A 26,769-nucleotide genomic window follows, 5' to 3' on the forward strand; every position below is an offset into this window, starting at 1 on the left:
CGCATGGCAAGCGGTGCCAGAGTGCCAAGTCTAGTACAAAAAGGCTTCTCAACAGTTTTTACCCCCAAGCCATAAGACTCCTGAACAGGTAACCAAATGGTTACCTGGACTATTTGCATTGTGTGCCACCCCCCAACCCCTCTTTTACTCTGCTGCTACTGTCTGTTTATCTTATATGCATAGTCACTTTAACTATACATTCATGTACATACTACCTCAATTGGCCCGACCAACCAGTGCTCCCGCACATTGGCTAACTGGGCTATCTGCATTGTGTCCCACCACCCGCCAACCCCTCTTTTTACACTACTGCTACTCTCTGTTCATCATATATGCATAGCACTTTAACCATACCACCAGGTACAACCCTACATCTGTAAACAAGGGCACCCTCATAGACGTCATCCTGACCAACTGGCCCTCCAAATACACCTCCGCTGTCTTCAACCAGGATCTCAGCGATCACTGCCTCATTGCCTGTATCCGCTACAGAGCCGCAGTCAAACGACCACCCCTCATCACTGTCAAACGCTCCCTAAAACACTTCTGTGAGCAGGCCTTTCTAATCGACCTGGCCCGGGTATCCTGGAAGGACATTGACCTCATCCCGTCAGTTGAGGATACCTGGTCATTCTTTAAAAGTAACTTCCTCACCATTTTAGATAAGCATGCTCCGTTCAAAAAATGCAGAACTAAGAACAGATATAGCCCTTGGTTCACTCCAGACCTGACTGCCCTCGACCAGCACAAAAACATCCTGTGGCGGACTGCAATAGCATCGAACAGTCCCCGCGATATGCAACTGTTCAGGGAAGTCAGGAACCAATACACGCAGTCAGTCAGGAAAGCTAAGGCCAGCTTCTTCAGGCAGAAGTTTGCATCTTGTAGCTCCAACTCCAAAAAGTTCTGGGACACTGTGAAGTCCATATGAACAAGAGCACCTCCTCCCAGCTGCCCACTGCACTGAGGCTAAGTAACACGGTCACCACCGATAAATCCATGATTATCGAAAACTTCAACAAGCATTTCTCAGCGGCTGGCCATGCCTTCCGCCTGGCTACTCCAACCTCGGCCAACAGCTCCGCCCCCCCCTCAGCTACTCGCCCAAGCCTCTCCAGGTTCTCCTTTACCCAAATCCAGATAGCAGATGTTCTGAAAGAGCTGCAAAACCTGGACCCGTACAAATCAGCTGGGCTTGACAATCTGGACCCTCTATTTCTGAAACTATCCGCCGCCATTGTCGCAACCCCTATTACCAGCCTGTTCAACCTCCCTTTCATATCGTCTGAGATCCCCAAGGACTGGAAAGCTGCCGCAGTCATTCCCCTCTTCAAAGGGGGAGACACCCTGGACCCAAACTGTTACAGACCTATATCCATCCTGCCCTGCCTATCTAAGGTCTTCGAAAGCCAAGTCAACAAACAGGTCACTGACCATCTCGAATCCCACCGTACCTTCTTCGCTGTGCAATCTGGTTTCCGAGCCGGTCACGGGTGCACCTCAGCCACGCTCAAGGTACTAAACGATATCATAACCGCCATTGATAAAAGACAGTACTGTGCAGCCGTCTTCATCGACCTTGCCAAGGCTTTCGACTCGGTCAATCACTATATTCTTATCGGCAGACTCAGCAGCCTCGGTTTTCGGATGACTGCCTTGCCTGGTTCACCAATTACTTTGCAGACAGAGTTCAGTGTGTCAAATCGGAGGGCATGCTGTCCGGTCCTCTGGAAGTCTCTATGGGGGTGCCACAGGGTTCAATCCTCGGGCCGACTCTTTTTTCTGTATATATCAATGATGTTGCTCTTGCTGCGGGCGATTCCCTGATCCACCTCTACGCAGACGACACCATTCTATATACTTCCGGCCCGTCCTTGGACACTGTGCTATCTAACCTCCAAACGAGCTTCAATGCCATACAACACTCCTTCCGTGGCCTCCAACTGCTCTTAAACGCTAGTAAAACCAAATGCATGCTTTTCAACCGTTCGCTGCCTGCACCCGCATGCCTGACCAGCATCACCACCCTGGAAGGTTCCAACCTTGAATATGTGGACATCTATAAGTACCTAGGTGTCTGGCTAGACTGTAAACTCTCCTTCCAGACTCATATCAAACATCTCCAATCGAAAATCAAATCAAGAGTCGGCTTTCTATTCCGCAACAAAGCCTCCTTCACTCATGCCGCCAAACTTACCCTAGTAAAACTGACTATCCTACCGATCCTCGACTTCGGCGATGTCATCTACAAAATTGCTTCCAACACTCTACTCAGCAAACTGGATGCAGTTTATCACAGTGCCATCCGTTTTGTCACTAAAGCACCTTATACCACCCACCACTGAGACTTGTACGCTCTAGTCGGCTGGCCCTCGCTACATATTCGTCGCCAGACCCACTGGCTCCAGGTCATCTACAAGTCCATGCTAGGTAAAGCTCCGCCTTATCTCAGTTCACTGGTCACGATGGCAACACCCATCCGTAGCACGCGCTCCAGCAGGTGTATCTCACTGATCATCCCTAAAGCCAACACCTCATTTGGCCGCCTTTCGTTCCAGTTCTCTGCTGCCTGTGACTGGAACGAATTGCAAAAATCGCTGAAGTTGGAGACTTTTATCTCCCTCACCAACTTCAAACATCTGCTATCTGAGCAGCTAACTGATCGCTGCAGCTGTACATAGTCTATCGGCAAATAGCCCACCCATTTTTACCTACCTCATCCCCATACTGTTTTTATTTATTTACTTTTCTGCTCTTTTGCACACCAATATCTCTACCTGTACATGACCATCTGATCATGTATCACTCCAGTGTTAATCTGCAAAACTGTAATTATTCGCCTACCTCATGCCTTTTGCACACAATGTATATAGACTCCCCCTTTTGTTCTTCCTTTTGTGTTATTGACTTGTTAATTGTTTACTCCATGTGTAACTCTGTGTTGTCTGCTCACACTGCTATGCTTTATCTTGGCCAGGTCGCAGTTGCAAATGAGAACTTGTTCTCAACTAGCCTACCTGGTTAAATAAAGGTGAAATATATATATTTTTTTTTAAATACCCACATGTGCATACAACCTCAATAAGCCTGACTAACCAGTGTCTGTATTAAAGCCCTGCTACTCTTATTTTCAAATGTCTTTTTACTGTTGTTTTATTTCTTTACTTACCTACACACACACACACTTTTTTCTCCGTACTATTGGTTAGAGCCTGTAAGTAAGCATTTCACTGTAAGGTCTATTACCTGTTGTATTGGGCCACGTGACAAATAAACTTTAATTTAATTTGACTTCACCCTTTCCCAGCCCCCTCCCACTTACAAGTAAGACAATGTGCTTAACCTGATATTTACTAGAGCAATATTCACTCTCTCTCTCCCAAGACTCTCTCTTCTTCTATCCTATAATCTCTCCTGTCTCTGCCTCTTCGACCCTACTCTCTTCCCTTTCCGCGTCCTTTGACTCTTACTGTCCCCTTTCCCCACTTTCGGTTCGACCCTCCCCCCTTCCTGTTCCGTGGCTGAGTGACTCACTGCATGCTCACAGAATAGGGCTGGGGGCAGCTGAGTGAAAATGGGGGAAACTAAACTTCTGGCCACTCCCCCTCTAACTTCTCCTCCTATGTATCCACTGCTAAAGCCACTTTCTGTCACTCTAAATTTCAAGCTTCTGCTTTAAATCCTGGGAAACTTTTTTCAACTTCCTCCTCCCTAGAATCAGTGATGAGAAGCTGTTCATACCTACTGCTTTTCAGTTTGAGTATTAGTCAACTTTTCACGTTCTAGAGGAACACAATGACTATAGGAAAAGCTAACATTTCTGTTACCAGAAAGGTAAGAATAACATAATTGTATTTTATTTTTTTATTTTTTTTTTTTTTGGGGGGGATATTTCCAAGGAAATAGATATATTTGTTCTCATAGCTTCTTTGTTGAACAGACTGTTGATGTTCAATTATCATGCTCACCGCCACAGGCGTACCTAGTACAAATAAATAGATTGTTATACTGTTCTGATTATGTCTAGTGATCTAAAATGGCGAATGTTCCCGAACTGCTGCTGCTGAGTTTTCAGCACCTGGATTCAGGCGAGCTGGAGACATTTCAGTGGTACTTAAAGGGGCATGTGTTGGATGGATTTCCTAGCATCCCAAAGAGCCAGCTGGAGAATGCTAACAGACAGGTCACAGTGGATAAGATGGTGGAGAGTTACAGCAATGAGGGAGCTGTGCAAATCACACTGGATATCCTGAGGAAAATGAGCCTGAACAATCTCTCAGAAAATGTTGAGAAGAACTACAAAGCAGGTAATACAGAAGTTTGCAGAACTGGTTTGGAGATACCTGTATTGACTGACTGAAGAACGTTTGAAAGTGGCTTTATTAGTAGAGCTAAACCTAAGGAATATTTTATTTTAGTGCAGTGATTCTCAATAATGCTTACCATATCATGTTATTATGTAGCAATCTCTCGGAAGCGGTTATGGAAGCAGGCTGAGAGGGATGAACTGAATGAGGAGGTCCCAAGCGGCTCATATGAACTGTGAGAGAAGTTCTTTAGGTCATGTATAGCATACTTTTTCTGAACTGATTGTCATGAATATAGGAGCGTGTGTGGTGGTGGTGTAGGGGAGCAGAGCAGTGATTGACTGTTTCCTGTGTCCAGGTCATCTGTGTCTGATAGGAAGCGTGGTCGTCTGACGTCTGTGACCTCTAGGCTGGGGGAAGAGCTGGAGGATCTGGGCAAGAAGGTAAGCCTAGTGCCATTTCTGAGGGGTCAAGTGTAATTCTGAATAAACCACATATCTAGATCACAGTATTCTCTGCTGACTGCTATATACATAATGCAGTGTGTGTGTGTGTGTGTGTGTGTGTGTGTGTGATGGCGCCAATAGAGATTCACTTCACTTCCAGTCCCTAGGAAACTGTGCGGTATTATGTTTTTTATGTATTATTTATTACATTGTTAGCCCATAAAATCTTAAGTGTTATTCCATACAACCAGGAAGAACTATTGGATATTAGAGAGACGTCAACTTACCAGCACAACCAGCACTACGACCAGGAATACGACTTTCCCAAAGAAGATCCTTTGTCTGCACCTCCCAGGGCATTTGAACTGAATCCAGAGGCCGACCAAAAACAACCCTGCCGGAGGAGAGGGTGCCAGAGCGGTCTTCGGATGCGCTAACACCACCCACCGCTCCAAAGTATATTACTCGCTAATGTCCAGTCCCTAGTTAACAAAGTCGACGAAATCTGGGCAAGAGTTGCTTTCCAAAGAGATATCTGAGATTGTAACATACTCTGTTTCACGGAAACATGGCAAGTTAGGGACATGCTGTCGGAGTCCATACAGCCAACAGGACTTTCAGTGCATTGCGCTGACAGGAATAAACATCTCTCCAGTAAGAAGAAAGTCGGGGTGTATGTTTCATGATTAACGACTCATGGTGTAATTGCAACAACATAGAGGAAGTCAAGTCCTTTTGTTCACATGGCCTAGAGTTCCTCACAATCAAATGCTGATCATATTATCTCCCAAGAGAACTCTCCTCTGTAATCGTAACAGCCATGTATATCCCCTCGCAAGCGGATATCAAGACGGCCATCAAGGAACTGGACTTTATGCACTGGACATTATGCAAACTGGAAAACATATATCCCGAGGCTGTATTTATTGCAGCTGGGGATTTTAATAAAGCTAATTTGAGAACAAGGCTACCTAAATTCAGCATATCGATTGCTGTACACGAGCAATTAACACGCTCGACTATTGCTACTCTAACTTCCGCGATGCATACAAGGCCCTCTAACCACCCTCCTTTTGGCAAATCTGACCATGACTCCATCTTGCTCCCCTCCTATAGGCAGAAACTAAAACAGGAAGCACCCGTGCTTAGGTCTATACAATGCTGTTCTGACCAATTGGATTGCACGCTTGGAATCACGTGGACTGGGATATGTTCCGGGTAGCCTCAGATAATAACATTGACGTATATGCTGACTCGGTGAGCGAGTTATAAGGAAGTGTATCGGAGATGTTGTACCCATTGTGGTTGTGACTATTAAAACCTTCCCTATCCAGAAACCGTGGATTGATGGCAGCATTATGCTGAAAGTGCATACCATCGTGTTTAATCATGGCAAGGAGACTGGAAATATGACCAAATACAAACAGTGTAGTTATTCCCTCCGTAAGGCAAACACAGAGACAAAGTGGAGTCGCATTTCAATGGCTCAAACACGAGACGTATGTGGCTGGGTCTACAGACAATCATGGATTACAAAAAGAAAACCAGCCCCATCGCAGACATCGACGTCTTGCTTCCAGACAAATTAAACAACTTCTTTGCGCACTTTGAGGACAAGGTAGTGCTACCGACGTGGCCCGCTACCAAAACCTGCGGGCTCTCCTTCTCCATGTCCGACGTGAGTAAAACATTTAAACGTGTTAACACTCGCAACGGCATCCAGACGTCATCCCTAGCCGCATCCTCAGAGCAAGCGCAGACCAGCTGGCTGGTGTGTTTACGGACATATTCAATCAATCCCTATCTCAGTCTGCTGTCCCCACATGCTTCAAGATGGCCACCATTGTTCCTGTTCCCAAGAAAGCTAAGGTAACTGAACTAAATGACTATCGCCATGTAGCAAACACTTCTGTCATCATGAAGTGCTTTGAGAGTCTAGTCAAGAATCACATCACCTCTACCCTACCTGTCACCCTAGACCCACTTCAATTTGCTTACTGCTCCAATAGGTCCACAGATGATGCAATCGCCATCACACTGAAAACTGCCCTATCCCACCTGGACAAGAGGAATACCTATGTAAGAATGCTGTTCATTGACTAGAGCCAAGCATTCAACACCCTTGTACCCTCCAAACTCATCATTAAGTTTGAGACCCTGGGTCTCAACCCTGCCCTGTGCAACTGGGTCCTGGACTTCCTGAAGGGCCGCCCCCACGTGGTGAAGGTAGGAAACAACATGTACACTCCGCTGATCCTCAACACTGGGGCCCCAAAAAGGTGCGCTCTCAGCCCCCTTCTGTACTTCCTGTTCACCCACGACTGTGTGGCCATGCACATCTCCAACTCCATCATCAAGTTTGCAGACGACACAACAGTGGTAGGCTTGATTACCAACAATGACAAGACAGCCTAAAGGGAGGAGGTGAGGGCCCTCGGAGTGTGGTGTCAGGAAAATAACCTCTCACTCAATGTCAGCAAAACAAAAGAGATGATCATTGATTTCAGGAAACAGCAAAGGGAGCACCCCCTTATCCACATCGACAGGACAACAGTGGAGAAGGTGGAAAGTTTTAAGTTCCTCCGTGTTAATATCACCGACAAACTGAAATGGTTCACGCACACAGACAGTGTGGCGAAGAAGGCGCAACAGTACCTCTTCAACCTCAGTAGGCTGAAAAAATGTGGCTTGTCACCGAAAACCCTCACTAAAATTTACAGGTACACAATTGAGAGCATCCTGTCGGGCTGTATCACCGCCTGGTACGGCAACTGCACCGCCCACAACCACAAGGCTTTCCAGAGGGTGGTGCGGTCTGCACAACACATCACCCGGGGGCAAACTACCTGCCCTCCAGTTCACCCCGCTTCCAACCAGAAGGCGAGGTCAGTAAAAGTGCATCAAAGCTGAGAGATTGAAAAACAGCTTCTATCTCAAGGCCATCAGATTGTTAAACAGCCACATTCGCACTGGCACAGAGAGGCGGCTGCCTACCTACAGACTTGATGTCATCGGCCACATTAATAAATGGAATACTAGTCATTTTAATAATGCCACTTTAAGAATGTTTACATATCTCACATTACTCATCTCATATGTATCTAATGTCTACTGTATCCGTCATTATCTATTCTTTACTATCTATTGCAGCTTAGCCACTCTGTCACTGCTCATCCATATGTTATACTTATATATTCTTACCCCGTTCCTTTGCTAGATTGTGTGTATTAGGTTTTGTTGTGGAATTGTTAGATATTACCTGTTAGATACTGCTGCACTGTCAGATCTAAACTCAGCAAAAAAAGGAACATCCTCTCACTGTCAACTGCGTTAATTTTCAGCAAACTTAACATGTAAATATTTGTATGAACATAACAAGATTCAACAACTGAGACATAAACTGAACAAGTTCCACAGACATGTGACTAACAAAAATGGAATAATGTGTCCCTGAACAAAGGGGGGGGTCAAAATCAAAAGTAACAGTCAGTATCTGGTGTGGCCACCAGATGCATTAAGTACTGCAGTGCATCTCCTCCTCGTGGACTGCACCAGATTTGCAAGTTCTTGCTGTGAGATATTACCCCACTCTTCCACTAAGGCACCTGCAAGTTCTGGGGGAAATGGCCCTAGCCCTCACCCTCTGATCCAACAGGTCCCAGACGTGCTCAATGGGATTGAGATCCGGGCTCTTCGCTGGCCATGGCAGAACACTGACATTCCTGTCTTGAAGGAAATCACGCACAGAACGGGCAGTATGGCTGGTGGCATTGTCATGCTGGAGGGTCATGTCAGGATTAGCCTGCAGGAAGGGTACCACATGAGGGAGGAGGATGTTTTCCCTGTAACGCACAGCGTTGAGATTTCCTGCAATGACAACAAGTTCAGTCCAATGATGCTGTGACACACCACCCCAGACCATGACGGACCCTCCACCTCCAAATTGATCCCGCTCCAGACTACAGGCCTCGGTGTAAGACTCATTCAATCCGACCATCACCCCTGGTGAGACAAAACCGCAACTCGTAAGTGAAGAGCACTTTTGTCAGTCTTGTCTAGTCCAGTGACGGTGGGTTTGTGCCCATAGTCGACGCTGTTGCCGGTGATGTCTGCTGAGGACCTGCCTTACAACAGGCCTACAAGCCCTCAGTCCAGCCTCTCTCTGCCTATTGCGGACAGTCTGAACACTGATGAAGGGATTGTGCGTTCCTGGTGTAACTCTGGCAATTGTTGTTGCAATCCTGTACCTGTCCCGCAGTTGTGATTTTCGGATGTACCGATCCTGTGCAGGTGTTGTTACACATGGTCTGCCACTGCGAGGACGATCAGCTATCCGCCCTGTCTCCCTGTAGCGCTGTCTTCGGCGTCTCACAGTACATTCATTGCAATTTATTGCCCTGGCCACATCTGCAGTCCTCGTGCCTCCTTGCAGCATGCGTAAGGCACGTTCACGCAGATGAGAGACCCTGGGCATCTTTCTTTTGGTGTTTTTCAGTCAGTAGAAAGGTCTCTTTAGTGTCCTAAGTTTTCATAAATGTGACCTTAATTGCCTATCGTCTGTAAATTGTTAGTTTCTTAACGACCGTTCCACAGGTGCATGTTCATTAATTGTTTATGCTTCATTGAACAAGTATGGGGAAACAGTGTTTAAACCCTTTACAAAGAACATCTGTGAAGTAATTAATATTTTTATGAATTATCTTTGAAAGACAGGGTCCTTAAAAAGTAACGTTTCTTTTTCTGCTGTGTTTAGAAGCATAAGCATTTCGCTACACTTGCAATAATATCTGCTAACCATGTGTATGTGACCAATAAACTTTGATTTGATTTTGTGTATGTGTGTGTGTAGACACAGGCTGAGTGGGATGAGCTGATCAGGGACTCATCTGGAATGTAAGTGTATCCGAAAATTATTTTCCTGAGCTAAGTGAAAGAAATATGGAACACAGCATTCTGAGGTGGTGTAGAGGAGCAATGTGTGACTTGACTGTTTTGGTGTCTAGGTTGGCCCCGTCTAGGGTGGAGCATAATCAACTGGAGATCACTAGGCTGAAGGAGAAGCAGAAGGAACTGATCATGAAGGTAAGACTTGGCCATGTCTGAGGTGTCAAACATAATTGTGAGTAAACCACATACAGGAAGTGCAGTATGCTGCACCGTGTGTGTGTGTGTGTGTGTGTGTGTGTGTGTGTGTGTGTGTGTGTGTGTCAGTGACGTGAGGTCGGTGGCTGGGTTGGCACTGTCTATTATCAAAGCCAGATTTACTCACAAATAAACTTTGCTGAAGCCCAAGTTCACCATTCAACATATACAGTTGAAGTCAGAAGTTTACATACACCTTAGCCAAATACATTAAACTCAGTTTTTCACAATTCCTGACATTTAATCCAAGTAAAAATTCCCTGTCTTAGGTCAGTTAGAATCACCACTGTATTTTAAGAATGTGAAATGTCAGAATAATAGTAGAGAGAATGATTTATTTCAGCTTTTATTTCATTCCCAGTGGGTCAGAAGTTAACATACACTCAGTTAGTATTTGGTAGCATTGCCCTTTAAAGTGTTTAACTTGGGTCAAATGTTTTGGGTAGCCTTCCACAAGCTTCCCACAATAAGTTGGGTGTATTTTGGCCCATTCCTCCTGACAGAGCTGGTGTAACTGATTCAGGTTTGTAGGCCTCCTTGCTTGCATTGACGTCTTTGTGATGGCCACTCCAATAGCTTGACTTTGTTGTCCTTAAGCCATTTTGCCACAACTTTGGAAGTATGCTTGGGGTCATTGTCTATTTGGAAGACCCATTTGCGACCATGCTTTATCTTCCTGACTGATGTCTTGAGATGTTGCTTCAATATATCCACATCATTTTTCTTCCTCATGATGCCATTTATTTTGTCAAGTGCACCAGTCCCTCCTGTAGCAAAGCACCCCCCCAAACATGATGCTGCCATCCCAGTGCTTCACGGTTGGGATGGTGTTCTTCGGCTTGCAAGCCTCTCCCTTTTCCTCCAAACACAACGATGGTCATTATGGCCAAACATTTCTATTTTTTTTCATCAGACGAGAGGTAATTTCTCCAAAGAGTACGATCTTTGTCCCCATGTGCAGTTGCAAACCATAGTCTGGCTTTTTTATGGCAGTTTTGGAGCAGTGGCTTCTTCCTTGCTGAGCGGCCTTTCAGGTTATGTCGATATAGGACTCATTTCATTGTGGATATAGATACTTTTCTACCTGTTTCCTCCAACGTCTTCACAATGTCCTTTGCTGTTGTTCTGGGATTGATTTGCACTTTTCGCACCAAAGTACGTTCATCTCTAGGAGACAGAACCCGTTTTCTTCCTGAGCGGTATGATGGCTGCGTGGTCCCATGGTGTTTATACTTGTATACTATTGTTTGTACAGATGAATGTGGTACCTTCAGGCATTTGGAAATTGCACCCAAGGACAAACCAGACTTGTGGAGGTCTCCAATTTTTTTTCTGAGGTCTTGGCTGATTGCTTTTGATTTTCCCATGATGTCAAGCAAAGAGGCACTGAGATTGAAGGTAGGCCTTAAAATACATCCACAGGTACACCTCCAATTGACTCAAATGATACCAATTAGCCTATCAAAAGCTTCTAAAGCCATGACATAATTTTCTGGAAATTTCCAAGCTGTTTAAATGCAGTCAACTTAGTGTATGTAAACTTCTGACCTACTGGAATTGTGATACAGTGAATTATAAGTGAAATAATCTGTCTGTAAACAACTGTTGGAAAAATTACTTGTGTATCATGCACAAAGTAGATGTCCTAACCGACTTGCCAAAACTCTAGTTTGTTAGCAAGAAATTTGGGGAGTGATTGAAAACGAGTTGTAATGACTCCAAAGTGTATGTAAACTTCCGACTTCAGCTGTAGCTCCAACAACGAGTGACACACTCGTAGGCTATTAACTGAAATGGACAATTTTCACTAAATGAAGGCCTAAATACTAATGTTACCAAGGTACACAAGCGATAGCCTCCAATGGCCGCTATATCATCTGACAAAATGACACTGCTCAACTCAGCTCAGTCATAAACATTACAACAAAATTGTTGAAGGTTCTAACGAAATATCCATATCAACAATCAAAATGACTGAAAAATGGTGTCATCAAAACGAAGTTCTAGCTTGATAAATCAAACACCAACATGAAAAACAAATGCTAGGTTCTGAACAATCTCAGTAAAAACTCAAATGGACAACTAGAAAAAGCTCAAACCAAGTTTATTCACCCACTGGGTCATACAGCTGCAAAGACAAAGCATGATTACATAAGCACATATATTTATAACCTTCTAATAAGTGTGGTCAATTCCTTACACAAACGCATTCCTCACTCCTCCCTATTTCCGCAGCCGGTCTGCCTTATCAGAGACTAACAAATGCCTTTCACCTCTCTCAGAAACCGGGAGCAGAATATGAATCTTCTGCTCTCCATAACTTTCCATATTCCTAGTTCCCATCTACCCTTCATTGACCCCAACATATACATTCCTTATACATGTAAAGTAATGAATGCGTTATAGTATGGTAACATGATCCAGTGCATTTCAAGCTAGAGTCTAACACAAAGCAATGGGCACGGTATAAACAGCTGATCAGCAAATGAAAAATATGACAGATATTAAGCAATAGATAAACCAGCATAATGCATTGAAATAAAGGGCATTATCAAGGTAAACAAAGCAAACTCAACCAAACAAGGGCAAGAATTAGGATAGTAAGCTAGCAAGGACAATCTTCTAGAAAGGTAGCTGAGTCCGGGGCCAGGATTCAGCACTGCTGAACTGTCACGATCATCTAATGAATTAACGGACCAAGGCGTAGCGTACGTAGAGTTCCACATGTTTATTAAATGAAACTAACAAAAACAATAAAGAGCAACGAAACGTGAAGCAAATGCAGTGCTCACAGGCATCAACACAAAAACAAGGTCCCACAAAAACCCAGTGGGAAAAGGCTGCCTAAATATGATTCCCAATCAGAGACAACGATAGACAGCTGCCTCTGATTGGGAGCCATACCAGGCCAACATAGAAATACAAAAACTAGAGTACCCACCCTAGTCACACCCCGACCTAACCAAATAGAGAATAAAAGGCTCTCTAAGGTCAGGGCGTGACAGTACCCCCCCCCCCCAAAGGTGCGGACTCCGGCCGCAAAACCTGACTCTATAGGGGAGGGTCAGGGTGGGCATCTAGCCTCGGTGGCGGCTCCGGTGCGGGACGTAGACCCCGCTCCACTCGCGGATCCGTCAGCTTAGCCGGAGGCTCCGGACCGTGGATCGCCGCCGGAGGCTCCGGACCGTAGATTGCCGCCGGAGGCTCCGGACCGTAGATCGCCGCAGGAGGCTCCGGACTGGGAACCCCCGCTGGAGGCTCCGGACTGGGAACCCCCGCTGGAGGCTCCGGACTGGGAACCCCCGCTGGAGGCTCCGGACTGGGAACCCCCGCTGGAGGCTCCGGACTGGGAACCCCCGCAGGAGGCTCCGGACTGGGAACCCCCGCAGGAGGCTCCGGACTGGGAACCCCCGCAGGAGGCTCCGGACTGGGAACCCCGCAGGAGGCTCCGGACTGGGAACCCTCGCAGGAGGCTCCGGACTGGGAACCCTCGCAGGAGGCTCTGGACTGGGGACACGCACTTCAGGGAGAGTGCGAGGAGCAGGCACAGGACGTACCTGTCTGGGAAGGTGCACTTGAGGGAGAATGTGAGGAGCAGGCACAGGATGTACCTGACTGGGAAGGTGCACTTGAGGGAGAGTGCAAGGAGCAGTCCACAGGATGTACCGGACTGGGGACACGCACTTCAGGGAGAGTGCGAGGAGGAGGCACAGGATGTACCGGATGGGGGACATGCACTTCAGGGAGAGTACGAGGAGGAGGCACAGGACGTACTGGGCTGTGGCGGCACACTGGAGACCTGGTGCGTAGAACCGGCACAAATTGTACCGGAACAATGACACACTTCGCACAGCGAGTGCGGGGAGCTGGCACAGGAAGTACTGGGCTGTGTATGCGCACTGGAGACCTGGTGCGTAAAACGGGCACAACTTGTACCGGAACGGTGACACACACTTCAGGGCGAGTGCGTGGAGGAGACACAGGACGTATCGGACTGGGGAGGCGCACTGGAGGCCAGATGCGTGAAACTGGTGCAGATGACACCGGACTGGTGTCACGCTCCTCAGCAGCACTCTCATCGCCACCATCTCTCTCCGGAATTTTTCGAGTACCTCCTTCGACTCCCTGACGGTCTCTGGCTCATTCCTCTGCTTCGCCGACCATCCCATGTGTCCCCCCCAAAAAACATTTTTTGAGGCTGCTTCTTGGGCCTTCGTCGTGGCTGTGAAACCCCGGTGCCGTCGCTGTCCCTCCTTCGCTGCTTCCGCCTGCTTCCATGGCAGGCTTTTTCTCTTGCCATTATTTCGTCCCAAGTCCAGGATGTCCTCCACTCCTGGCTTTCCTTCCAGGCCCAGGATCCCTGCTCCTCCTGGGCACGCCGCTTGGTCCGTGGGTGGTGAGATCTTCTGTCACGATCGTTATAATGAATGTCGGACCAAGGCACAGTGTACGTAGAGTTCCACATGTTTATTAAATTAAACTCACAAAAACAATAAAGAACAACGAAACGTGAAGCAAATGCAGTGCGCACAGGCATCAACACTAAAACAAGATCCCACAAAAACCCAGTGGGAAAATACTGCCTAAATATGATCCCCAATCAGAGACAACAATAGACAGCTGCCTCTGATTGGGAACCATACCAGGCCAACATAGAAATACAAAAACTAGAGTACCCACCCTAGTCACACCCCGACCTAACCAAATAGAGAATAAAAGGCTCTCTAAGGTCAGGGCGTGACATGAACGGACACCCATCTACACACAATACCCCATAATGACAACGTGAAAACATGTTTTTAGAAATGTATGCAAATTTATTTAAAATGTAATACAGAAATATAAAATGTACATAATAATTAATAGTCTTGAGTCAATACAAAATCCCCTTCGGCAGTGATTACACCTGTGAGTCTTTCTGGGTAAGTCTCTAAGAGCTTTGCACACCTGGATTGTACAATATTTGCCCATGACTATTTTTTAAAAGATTCAAACTCTGTCAAATTGGTTGTTGATCATTGCAAGACAATGATTTTCAAGTCTTGCCATAGATTTTCAAGCAGATTTAAGTCAAAACTGAAACTCGACCACTCAGGAACAGTTAACTGAACCAAGTTTTCCTCTAGTGATTTTGCCTGTTCTTAGCTGCATTCTGTTTCTTTTAGAACCTAAAAAAAACTCCCCAGTACTTAACGATTACAAGCATACCTATAACATGATTGCAACCAACACTATGCTTGAAAATGTGGAGAATGGTACTCAGTAATGTGCTCTATTGGATTTGCCCCAAACATAACACTTTGTATTCAGAACAAAAAGTGAATTTTTTTACATGTATTTTGCAAGTATTACTCAGTCCCTCCAGGATTTCGCGATTTTAGTTTGTGATTTCTGCAACCAAAAATGCTTGATTTTGAGGCAGATTTTCGGAAATTCTGCAATACATTTTACAAAGGTTTTTTTCACGTTCATTTCATAATAAGCTATAAAAGTCATATGTTTTAGAATGATTTTAAGCAGAATAGATAACATAAAAACAATTACAAACATCTACAGTGCTCGATCCACTCACACATTCACTCACACACACCTCTCTATCAGGTGTCATGACGTTGGCCTGGGGGATAGGTTTATGACAGTCATAAATACCTCTTCCCCCTTTTTTCCTCTCTCTAACCTACCGAGGTTACATTTAAAAAATCCTTGGTTAACAGAGATTCTGGGAACATCAGAATGTGGGGGGAAATGAACTATATTCTGGTAATACGAACAATTGAACATATGCAGTGGTACTTAATGAATATGATGTCAGTTCGGTTGTCATCAGAGACATTCTCATCAATGATAAGATGACAAACTCTACAGTGGAAAGTCTACACAGAGTTATCGGATTCACATGGAAATGTTGTTCAATTTAAATGTTTGAATTTGAAATTATTTGTGATGGGACGAAATGTGATTTTAGCTTCTAAAATGTGAGATGTGGGTTTCCATAAGTTAGGGCTGCTCACTCAGTGGCCGCCTCTGTGAAGGGAAATGGGCTATAAAACCTTTCAAACACGCCCTCTTCTCCCTTCCTATATAAGCCCTTGACGACAACATAACTTCCTGTTCCGAGGATATGAGGGCGACGGTCCTATATCAGAATGGTTGCGAATGGTATGGTTGCGAATGGTATGAACTTTGAACTCTTATTCACTACAGAAGTGATACCTCCTAGCTGTTGAGTTAGTGACCGCAGCTGCAAACACAGGTTAGGAAGGAACAGACAGAGTACCCGTCTATCACACAACGACGTTACTACAACGTATCCAATTGACAACCAGAGACATTCTTCAAAGGACAGAGGACTTGGTTTGGCAACACGGCCTTCCATCTACCACCAACCTACTGAAGCGCAGCTCAGAGTAAATATTTATTGCATTTTCCTTTTCCAAATGGCCGGTAATTTAGAATGCATAAGATACTGTATTTACGATAGCACAGCTTCGCCTTTGTTCCTGTCTTCCTGCTCTTTCACTCAACCCAGCCCCTTTTCCTTTGTGTAACAAGCCGTCATATCTGTTCCGCCCGCTAGGGACGTTTTCCTTTATGGCGTAATTTGTAATCAAGTTATGATTAATTGTGTGTATGTGAATTATGTGGGATTAGTTACAGTATTTAGTCAGCCACCAATTGTGCAAGTTCTCCCACTTAAAAAGATGAGAGAGGCCTGTAATTTTCATCATAGGTACACTTCAACTATGACAGACAAAATGAGAGAAGTATTTGGTCACCTACAAACAAGCAAGATTTCTGGCTCTCACAGACCTGTAACAACTTCTTTAAGAGGCTCCTCTGTCCTCCCCTCATTACCTGTATTAATGGCACCTGTTTGAACTTGTTATCAGTATAAAAGACACCTGTCCACAACCTCAAACAGTCACACTCCAAACTCCACTATGGCCAAGACCAAAGAGCTGTCAAAGGACACCAGAAACAAAATTGTAGACCTGCACCAGGCTGGGAAGACTGAATCTGCAATAGGCAAGCAGCTTGGTTTGAAGAAATCAACTGTGGGAGCAATTATTAGGAAATGGAAGACATATAAGACCACTGATAATCTCCCTCGATCTGGGGCTCCACGCAAGATCTCACCCCGTGGGGTCAAAATGATCACAAGAACAGTGAGCAAAAATCCCAGAACCACACGGGGGGACCTAGTGAATGACCTGCAGAGAGCTGGGACCAAAGTAACAAAGCCTACCATCAGTAACACACTACGCTGCCAGGCACTCAAATCCTGCAGTGCCAGACGTGTCCCCCTGCTTAAGCCAGTACATGTCCAGGCCCGTCTGAAGTTTGCTAGAGAGCATTTGGATGATCCAGAAGAAGATTGGGAGAATGTCATATGGTCAGATGAAACCAAAATAGAACTTTATGCTAAAAACTCAACTTGTCGTGTTTTGGAGGACAAAGAATGCTGAGTTGCATCCAAAGAACTCCATACCTACTGTGAAGCATGGGGGTGGAAACATCATGCTTTGGGGCTGTTTTTCTGCAAATGGACCAGGACGACTGATCCGTGTAAAGGAAAGAATGAATGGGGCCATGTATCGTGAGATTTTGTGTGAAAACCTCCTTCCATCAGCAAGGGCATTGAAGATGAAACGTGGCTGGGTCTTTCAGCATGACAATGATCCCAAACACACCGCCCGGGCAACGAAGGAGTGGCTTCGTAAGAAGCATTTCAAGGTCCTGGAGTGGCCTAGCCAGTCTCCAGATCTCAACCCCATAGAAAATCTTTGGAGGGAGTTGAAAGTCTGTGTTGCCCAGCAACAGCCCCCAAACATCACTGCTCTAGAGGAGATCTGCATGGAGAAATGGGCCAAAATACCAGCAACAGTGTGTGAAAACCTTGTGAAGACTTACAGAAAACGTTTGACCTCTGTCATTGCCAACAAAGGGTATATAAACAAAGTATTGAGAAACTTTTGTTATTGACCAAATACTTATTTTCCACCATAATTTGCAAATAAATTCATTAAAAATCCTACAATGTGATTTTCTGGATTTTTTTCAAATTTTGTCTGTCATAGTTGAAGTGTACCTATGATGAAAATTACAGGCCTTTCTCATCTTTTTAAGTGGGAGAACTTGCACAATTGGTGGCTGACTAAATACTTTTTTGCCCCACTGTATTCTAGGTCAGAACCATCCAGGGTGGTGATGCTAGTCGGGCGTGCGGGTGCAGGCAGCGAACGGTTGAAAAGCATGCATTTGGTTTTACTAGCGTTTAAGAGCAGTTGGAGGCCACGGAAGGAGTGTTGTATGGCATTGAAGCTCGTTTGGAGGTTAGATAGCACAGTGTCCAAGGAAGGGCCTGAAGTATACAGAATGGTGTCGTCTGCGTAGAGGTGGATCAGGGAATCGCCTGCAGCAAGAGCAACATCATTTATATATACAGAGAAAAGAGTCGGCCCGAGAATTTAACCCTGTGGTACCCCTATAGAGACTGCCAGAGGACCGGACAACATGCCCTCCGATTTGACACACTGAATTCTGTCTGCAAAGTAGTTGGTGAACCAGGCAAGGCAGTCATTAGAAAAACCGAGGCTACTGAGTCTACCGATAAGAATATGGTGATTGACAGAGTCGAAAGCCTTGGCCAGGTCGATGAAGACGGCTGCACAGTACTGTCTGTTATCGCTGGCGGTTATGATATTGTTTAGTACCTTGAGCGTGGCTGAGGTGCACCGGCTTGGAAACCGGATTGCACAGCGAAGAAGGTACGGTGGGATTCGAGATGGTCAGTGATCTGTTTGTTGACTTGGCTTTCGAAGACCTTAGATAGGCAGGGCAGGATGGATATAGGTCTGTAACAGTTTGGGCCCAGGGTGTCTCCCCCTTTGAAGAGGGGGATGACCGCGGCAGCTTTCCAATCCTTGGGGATTTCAGATGGTACGAAGGAGAGGTTGAACAGGCTGGTAATAGGGGTTGCGACAATGGCGGCGGACAGAAATAGAGGGTCCAGATTGTCAAGCCCAGCTGATTTGTATGGGTCCAGGTTTTTGCAGCTCTTTCAGAACATCTGCTACCTGGATTTGGGTAAAGGAGAAGCTGGGAAGCATGAGCGAGTCGCTGCGGGGGGGGGGGGGGGGGGGTCTGTTGGCCGAGGTTGGAGTAGCCAGGAGGAAGGCATGGCCAGCCTTTGAGAAATGCTTGTTGAAGTTTCCGATTATCACGGATTTATCGGTGGTGACCGTGTTACCTGGCCTCAGTGCAGTGGGCAGCTGGGAGGAGGTGCTCTTGTTCTCCATGGACATTACAGTGTCCCAGAACTTTTTGGAGTTAGAGCTCCAGGATGCAAATTTCTGCTTGAAAAAGCTGGCCTTTGCTTTCCTGACTGACTGCGTGTATTGGTTCCTGACTTCCCTGAACAGTTGCATATCGCGGGGACTATTCAATGCTATTGCAGTCCGCCACAGGATGTTTTTGTGCTGGTCGAGGGCAGTCAGGTCTGGAGTGAACCAAGGGCTATATCTGTTCTTAGTTCTGCATTTTTTTAAACGGAGCATGCTTGTCTAAGATGGTGAGGAAGTTACTTTAAAGAATGACCAGGCATCCTCAACTGACGGGATGAGGTCAATATCCTTCCAGGATACCAGGGCCAGGTCGATTAGAAAGGCCTGCTCGCAGAAGTGTTTTAGGGAGCGTTTGACAGTGATGAGGGGTGGTCGTTTGACCGCGGACCCGTAGCGGATACAGGCAATGAGGCAGTGATCGCTGAGATCCTGATTGAAGACAGCAGAGGTGTATTTGGAGGGAAAATTTGTCAGGATAATGTCAATTAGGGTGCCCATGTTTACGGATTTAGGGTTGTACCTGGTGGGTTCCTTGATGATTTGTGTGAGATTGAGGGCATCTAGCTTAGATTGTAGGACTGCCGGGGTGTTAAGCATATCCCAGTTTAGGTCACCTAACAGAACAAACTCTGAAGCTAGATGGGGGGCGATCAATTCACAGATGGTGTCCAGGGCACAGCTTGGAGCTGAGGGGGGTCGGTAGCAGGCGGCAACAGTGAGAGACTTATTTCTGGAGAGATACATTTTTAAAATTATAAGTTTGAACTGTTTGGGCATAGACCTGGAAAGTATGACAGAACTTTGCAGGCTATCTCTGCAGTAGATTGCAATTCCTCCCCCTTTGGCAGTTCTATCTTGACGGAAAGTGTTATAATTGGGTATGGAAATCTCAATTTTTGGTGGCCTTCCTAAGCCAGGATTCAGACACGGCAAGGACATCAGGGTTGGCAGAGTGTGGTAAAGCAGTGAGTAAAACAAACTTAGGGAGGAGGCGGCTTCTGATGTTGACATGCATGAAACCAAGGCTTTTTCGATCACAGAAGTCAACAAATGAGGGTGCCTGGGGACATGTAGGGCCTGGGTTTACTTCCACATCACCCGAGGAACAGAGGAGGAGTAGGATGAGGGTGCGGCTAAAGGCTATCAAAACTGGTCGTCTAGAGCGTTGGGGACAAGGAATAAAAGGAGCAGATTTATGGGCGTGGTAGAATATATTCAGGGCACAATGTGCAGACAGGAGTATGGAGGGGTGCGGGTACAGCGGAGGTAAGCCCAGGCACTGGGTGATGATAAGAAAGGTTGTATCTCTGGACATGCTGGTTATAATGGGTGAGGTCACTGTATGTGTGGGAGGTGGGACAAAGGAGGTATCAGAGGTGTGAGGAGTGGAACTAGGGGCTCCATTGTAAACTAAAACAATGATAACTAACCTGAACAACAGTATACAAGGCATATTGATATTTGAGAGAGACATACAGCAAGGCATAAAGTAATCACAGGTCTTGATTGGGAGAGCTTGCTAAAACAACAGGTGAGACAACAACAGCTAGTCAGCTAACACAACAACAGCAGGTAAAATAGCGATGACTAGGCAGAGAGGGTCGGATTAACTACACACAGTTTGCGGCTGGGGCCGACAGATAAAACATAAACAGAATGGAGTACCGTGATTAATGGACAGTCCAGCAGGCATCAGCTATGTAGCCAAGTGATCATAGTGTCCAGGGGGCAGCAGTAGATGGAACAGGGAAGCCCCTAGCACGCGGGCGACACAGTGTTTAAAGGTAATTACATTTACATGATTAGCTCAATCAGGTGATATTAATTACGGATAAATAATTTTATAGAATAGCATGTCTTATCAATTAATCCGGCATAGCCAAAGATATGACACAGGCCTGGGGCTTGCTATCAACAAGAGATGCACCTCCCATTCCTACTCACTCTCTCGCTCTCCTCTCAAAAAACGAATCGATTCAAAGCTGGACTATTTTCTCCGGACTGTTTGGTCCTGCTTTTGGGCTGGTTTAAGTGATGCGCCTTAGTGTTTGGCGTTACCATTACTTATTGTTCTGGATTAAAAGATCACAGTTGAACTACCTCTGCTCTCTGCGCCTGACTTCTCCACCCACTACTCCTAGAAGCTGTGACATGAACTGTTCTGACATTCTCATATGCTTTGCTGATTTGAAGTGACTGTTGATTGTCGACTTTCTCTAGTTTCCAAAACCATTTGGAAATGGTTTCGCACGGTCTTTAACTGTTATTTTTGTAGGCAAATGAGATTGATTTCTGTTCATTGAACTGCCTATCAGCCATCAACAGTCCCCCATCATCTTCGCACGTGATTACGCTGACAGGCCAGGGGGAAAAAAAACTTTGTTGACGTGTGGTTGGATTGGGACATTTTCCACGGTAACAGTGCAGTAATTGGTCAAAATTACAAACCCACTTTTGATTGGACCCTTTTCATGCACTAAAAGTGCAGAATATTTTATTCTGTTCAAGCTTCCTTCTGTTCACTCTGTCAATTAGGTTAGTATTGTGGAATAACTACAATGTTGTTGATCCATCCTCAGTTTTCACCTATCACAGCCATTAATTAAACTCTGTAATTGTTTAAAAGTCACCATTGGCCTTATGATGAAATCCTTGAGCCGTTTTCTTCCTCTCTGGCAACTGAGTTAGGAAGGTCGCTTGTATCTTTGTAGTGACTGGGTGTACTGATACACCATCACAAGTGTAATTAATAACTTCAACATGTTTAAGAAATATTCAATGTCTGCTTATTTCTTTTTTAACCCATATACCAATAAGTGCCCTTCTTTGCGAGGCATTCGAAAAACTCCCTGGTTTTTGTGGTTTAATCTGTTTGAAATCCACTGCTCAACTGAGGGACCTTACAGATAATTGTGTGGGGTACAGAGATGAGTTAATCATGAAAAAATAATGTTAACACTATTATTGCACACAGAGTGAGTCCATGCAACTTATTATGTGACAAAAACAATCAACTCAATCCCAGGCTGTAACACAACAACATCTGGAAAAATTCTAAGGCACTGTATTATTATTTTGTAATTATGTGTTTTAAATGACAGACGAAGAGCATACAGTGCCTTCGGAAAGTATTCAACCTGACAAAGCTTGAGAGGATCTGCAGAGAAGAATGGGAAAAACTCCCCAAGCTTGTAGCGTCATACCCAAGAAGACTCAAGGCTGTAATCGTTGCCAAAGGTGCTTTAACAAAGTAGTGAGTAAAGGGTCTGAATACTTATGTACATGTGATATTTTATATATATATATATATATATATATATATATATATATATATATGAGTATATAAAATATATAAAAGTGCAAAAATGTAAATAAAAACTGTTTTTGCTTTGTCATAATGGGGTATAGTGTGTAGCTTGATGAGGATTTTTAAAATCGATTTTAGAATAAGGCTGTAACGTAACAAAAGGTTGAAAAAAATCAAGGGGTCTGAATACTTTCCGAATGCACTGTATATTGGAGGGTGGGGTTAGCCTACCCTGACTGCACGTATGTGTGTGTGTGTGTGTGTGTAAACATGCCTTTTTTGGTTGTGCTGTTTGCAGATTGTGCTGTCTTCAGATTTTGTATTAGTCAGATCTATTTCTATATTGTTCTTAAATGGAGGAATCCCCCTGCTCTGTTGTTTCAGGAAACCCAGCTTGTTGAGTGTATGATAGTGGTTGTTCTGCAGCGACTTAATGAAGTAAAGCTGCAGCAATTTCAGTGGCACCTGACTAAGGGGAAGTTGGAAGTCTTCGATCCCATCCCAAAGGACCAGCTGAAGAAAGGTGACAGGAAAGACACAGTGGATAAGATGGTGGACAAGTACAGTCCTGACGGAGCTGTGGGAATCACAGTAAAGATTCTGAGAAAGATTAAGCTAAACGATCTCGCTGTTGAGTTAGAAAATAACTACAGAGAAGGTAACTAATTCAGCAGCTTGTGTTGATTGACTTAAACTCTGTGTAACATTACACCATTATGAACACACACACACATACACTGTGCTTTACTTGCATATATCATCAGTTGTGTTGGTTGCAGCAGGGTCACGTTGCAGTTCTGTTTCCTTTTCTGTCGTTTTGGTTCCTCATGAAACACGGATGACACCAATTTCACTCCCTCTTTTTCTCTCTTTAGCGGAGGGAGCAAAAGGACATGTTAATGGGGAAAGTCGATTCCTCCACTCAAACTCTGGCCACCTCTCCAACTCACCAGAATGGATGCCTGCCAATCTAATGTTTCTGGAAATAAGAGCTTTGGTGTAATGTAAAAAAATTTTTTAAACGTTTTATTTTATTTATATTGAATAATTCTGTGTTTTACAAGACAGACGAAGAGCATTACATTTCCTCAAGAATTTAGGTGATCAAGGCAACATCTTATCACACAATCTTATGAGCTGATATGGTGTCTGTTGGACACCATTGGACATAAGCACAACATTTTTTATGAAGATGTACATACACCATTTACTGGCAGTAAAAGTGTCGCATAAGTAAATAATTTCATTATTTCTCAGTGTTTTAGAATGAGTTACTTGTTATATGTGTGCCCGATGCCACCAATCATCTCTGATTCTCTGCTGGGCACGCAATGTCAAGTGCGGAATATTTAGTGTGGCCTCGTTCAAATAATCCATAGCCTATACGAAGTGCATGCTCAGAGAAGCACAAATTATATTTCTAAGAAAATGTACTTCCTAAATATGATAGGCTATTTACGTTGACTGGAAATAAGTATTGATTGGCTACATTAATTTGTCTATGTCAGATGTGTGCGTACTGGTAGTGAAGTCAGGTGCAGGAGAGCAGAGATTTGGCGCATACTTTATTTAGGCAAAAGTGCAAAATGCGCAAAACAGTCACAAGAATTATGTTTAACAATAAACATCCTTCGTGAAAAATAACACGGAAAAACAAGCCAGTCTGGCGCGTCAACAATACACAGGTAACACAAAAAAATCGTACACAAAGACATGATGGGGAACAGAGGAATAAATACATGTATAATGATTGGGGAATGAAAACCAGGTGTGCAGGGAACAAGACAAAACAAATGGATACATGAAAAATGGAGCGGCGATGGCTAGAAAGCCGGAGACGTCGACCATCGAACGCCGCCCGAACAAGGAGAGGAGCCGACTTCGGCGGAAGTCGTGACAGTCTAGGCCTGTGAATCGTAGGTTACTCCTCCTGGATGTTATGCAAAACTTTGCAAGTCAAGGGAACATTTTCAGACAATCTATGTGCACAAATTTGGAATTAAATGTTGATGGAATCGGGGCTAGTTGTCTGTCCCAGTGCCATAGAAATAGGGAGTTTGACAAACCCTGTTTTATATAAGAATTCTCATTTTATTTTCATGCTAGCACCAAGAGATCAACCCGGAAGGTTGTAGGCTATAACGGATAAGGAGAGTGAGGTTGTCTGCTGTGGTCTGTGAACCCACAACCTTCCGGGCTGCAGCCCTGTGCGCTATCAAAAGTGCTATTGTAATCCTTGAAAGTACTGTTTGCTTTTAAAATAAGTAAAGGGTTCAATTGGGCTGTGCACTCCTAATAACCTCAATGTCTTAATATGTATTACTGTAGTAACCACACTCAAGAAACAGTATGAATGATCCTTTTATATTATTTTCTTTCAGGAGTAAAATTATTTAAATGACTTTATGGTGTGAAATTTAACAATACAGATAATGAATCAACAATTAATTCAATCAATACAACAAAAAGTCCTAAGTTGTACACAAGCACAACCATGAATTTGTCCAACGTAGTATGTTGGATTTTACTTGCATGAAACAGTTCAGCGGTGATGAATTAAAGGAATTTTGCAGTCTGTTGTGGTCCTTGACGTCCACAGAGCTGTAGAGTAAACCAGTCGAATCCCACAAGGGGAGCTCCAACCAATGATTTATATATATGTACTAGATAACTAATAGAGGTCGCTGTGTTAAAGCCACCATGCCTCCATCTTGGCACTCCCTCACAATTGTAAAAAATATTTTGGAACGTATTTAAACCCACAGTGGAGGTGTCATAATACCCATACCCAACCTAGCTGTCAAACAGGGAAATGGTTCCAATCGTTTTCCCACCATTAATTTGTCCCATCAGGGATTTTAGAAACACTTAAAATAAGGGCCGTGTTCCGTGTGGGTTTACCCTGGCATGACATTTTGATAACCATGTAAATCGCTCTCGGATAAGGTGACTTTTATCAATATATTTGGTTCTATTTACACTCAGATTCTAAAAGGGTAATTGGCATCAAAGTAGACATCATGTAAAACTACAAATCCCTGCAAACTCCTGCACGTCATCTCTAGCTGACACCTTTTTGGGGGGGGGGGGAAATACAAGCAAATATATTGATAAAAGCCACCCTGTCCTAGAGAGATTTACACGGTTATCAAAATGAATGGTGGAAAAACATTTGGAACAATTTGACCACTAGGTTTTATGAGTATTATGAGTCATAGTGTGGTACTCCATATGCATTTATTAACTTCTACATTCGTTTTTGCCACATTTACTATATTACAGACACTTTTATGCATTGTTTCAAAGTATATTGTGAGGTAAACAGAAAAAATAAACAAATACTTAAAACATTTTCCTTGAAGTATCTTTTTTTTTTTAGATTAATAATGTTACTGTCTCCAGTACAATTTTTTAAATAATGAAATACATGTAATTTTGTCCTTTAATTGAAATACTGTAGAATTCCATTCATTCCTATGGAGGACTGCTCCTACTGGGGAGTGAAAATATGCCTGACCAGTGGCATCAAAGACTCTCAATGGCCAATACATAGCGTAAGCACTCCAGGGTTTATATACCTCATTGGCTCCAACAAAGGTGCCAGGCAGTGTCCAAGTGATGACGTCACAATGAGTTGCAAAGGCACTTTAGTAAGCTGGACAACATCACAATGTGTACACATGCATGTGTCTGTACCTTTGTGTTTGTTTCTTCACAGTTCCCGTCGTTTCATAAGGTGTATTTTTTTTTACCAGTTATTTAAATCTGATTCTACTGCTTGCATCAGTTACCTGATGTGAAATAGAGTTCCATGTAGTCATGGCTCTATGTAGTACTGTGTGCCTCCCATAGTCTGTTCTGGACTTGGGGACTGTGAAGAGGTGGTATGTTTTGTGGGGTGTGAATGGGTGTCATTCAGCTTGCCAACACCTCTTACAAAAACCAGTAGTGATGAATTCAATCGCTCTTCCACTGAGCCATGAGAGATTGACATGCATGCAATTAATGTTAGCTCTCCGTGTACATTTAAGGGCCAGCCGTGCTGCCCTGTTTTGAGCCAACTGCAATTTTCCCAAGTCCTTCTTTGTGGCACCTGATTAACTAGTTCACAATAGTTATCTTTTGCTTGCATTTAGCCCCATTCTTCAGCTCCACGCAACCCCTCCCATCTACAGTTGAAGTCATAGGTTTACATACACCTTAGCCAAACACATTTAAACTCA

The 26,769-nt window shown here is 44.4% G+C and overlaps 1 protein-coding gene across 2 annotated transcripts; it reads left to right on the plus strand.

The window, feature by feature from the left end:
• Positions 1-3,676: 3,676 nt before the first annotated feature.
• Positions 3,677-25,896, plus strand: LOC115130500 (uncharacterized). 2 transcript variants are annotated; one of them, XM_029661703.2, is made up of 8 exons: positions 3,677-3,834; positions 4,028-4,307; positions 4,464-4,542; positions 4,666-4,750; positions 9,603-9,646; positions 9,757-9,835; positions 22,931-23,069; positions 23,422-25,896. In XM_029661703.2, the coding sequence occupies exons 2-8, from the start codon at positions 4,037-4,039 to the stop codon at positions 23,547-23,549; spliced, it is 825 nt and encodes a 274-aa protein (XP_029517563.1). In that variant the 5' UTR covers positions 3,677-3,834; positions 4,028-4,036; the 3' UTR covers positions 23,550-25,896. The 2 variants fall into 2 exon arrangements, with proteins under 2 accessions (XP_029517563.1, XP_029517561.1); XM_029661701.2 differs by having other exon boundaries at positions 3,684-3,834; positions 22,931-23,204.
• Positions 25,897-26,769: the final 873 nt, after the last annotated feature.

The sequence above is a fragment of the Oncorhynchus nerka genome, linkage group LG6 (genome assembly GCF_034236695.1).
Source record: "Oncorhynchus nerka isolate Pitt River linkage group LG6, Oner_Uvic_2.0, whole genome shotgun sequence".
In the NCBI taxonomy this organism is placed as follows: domain Eukaryota; kingdom Metazoa; phylum Chordata; class Actinopteri; order Salmoniformes; family Salmonidae; genus Oncorhynchus; species Oncorhynchus nerka.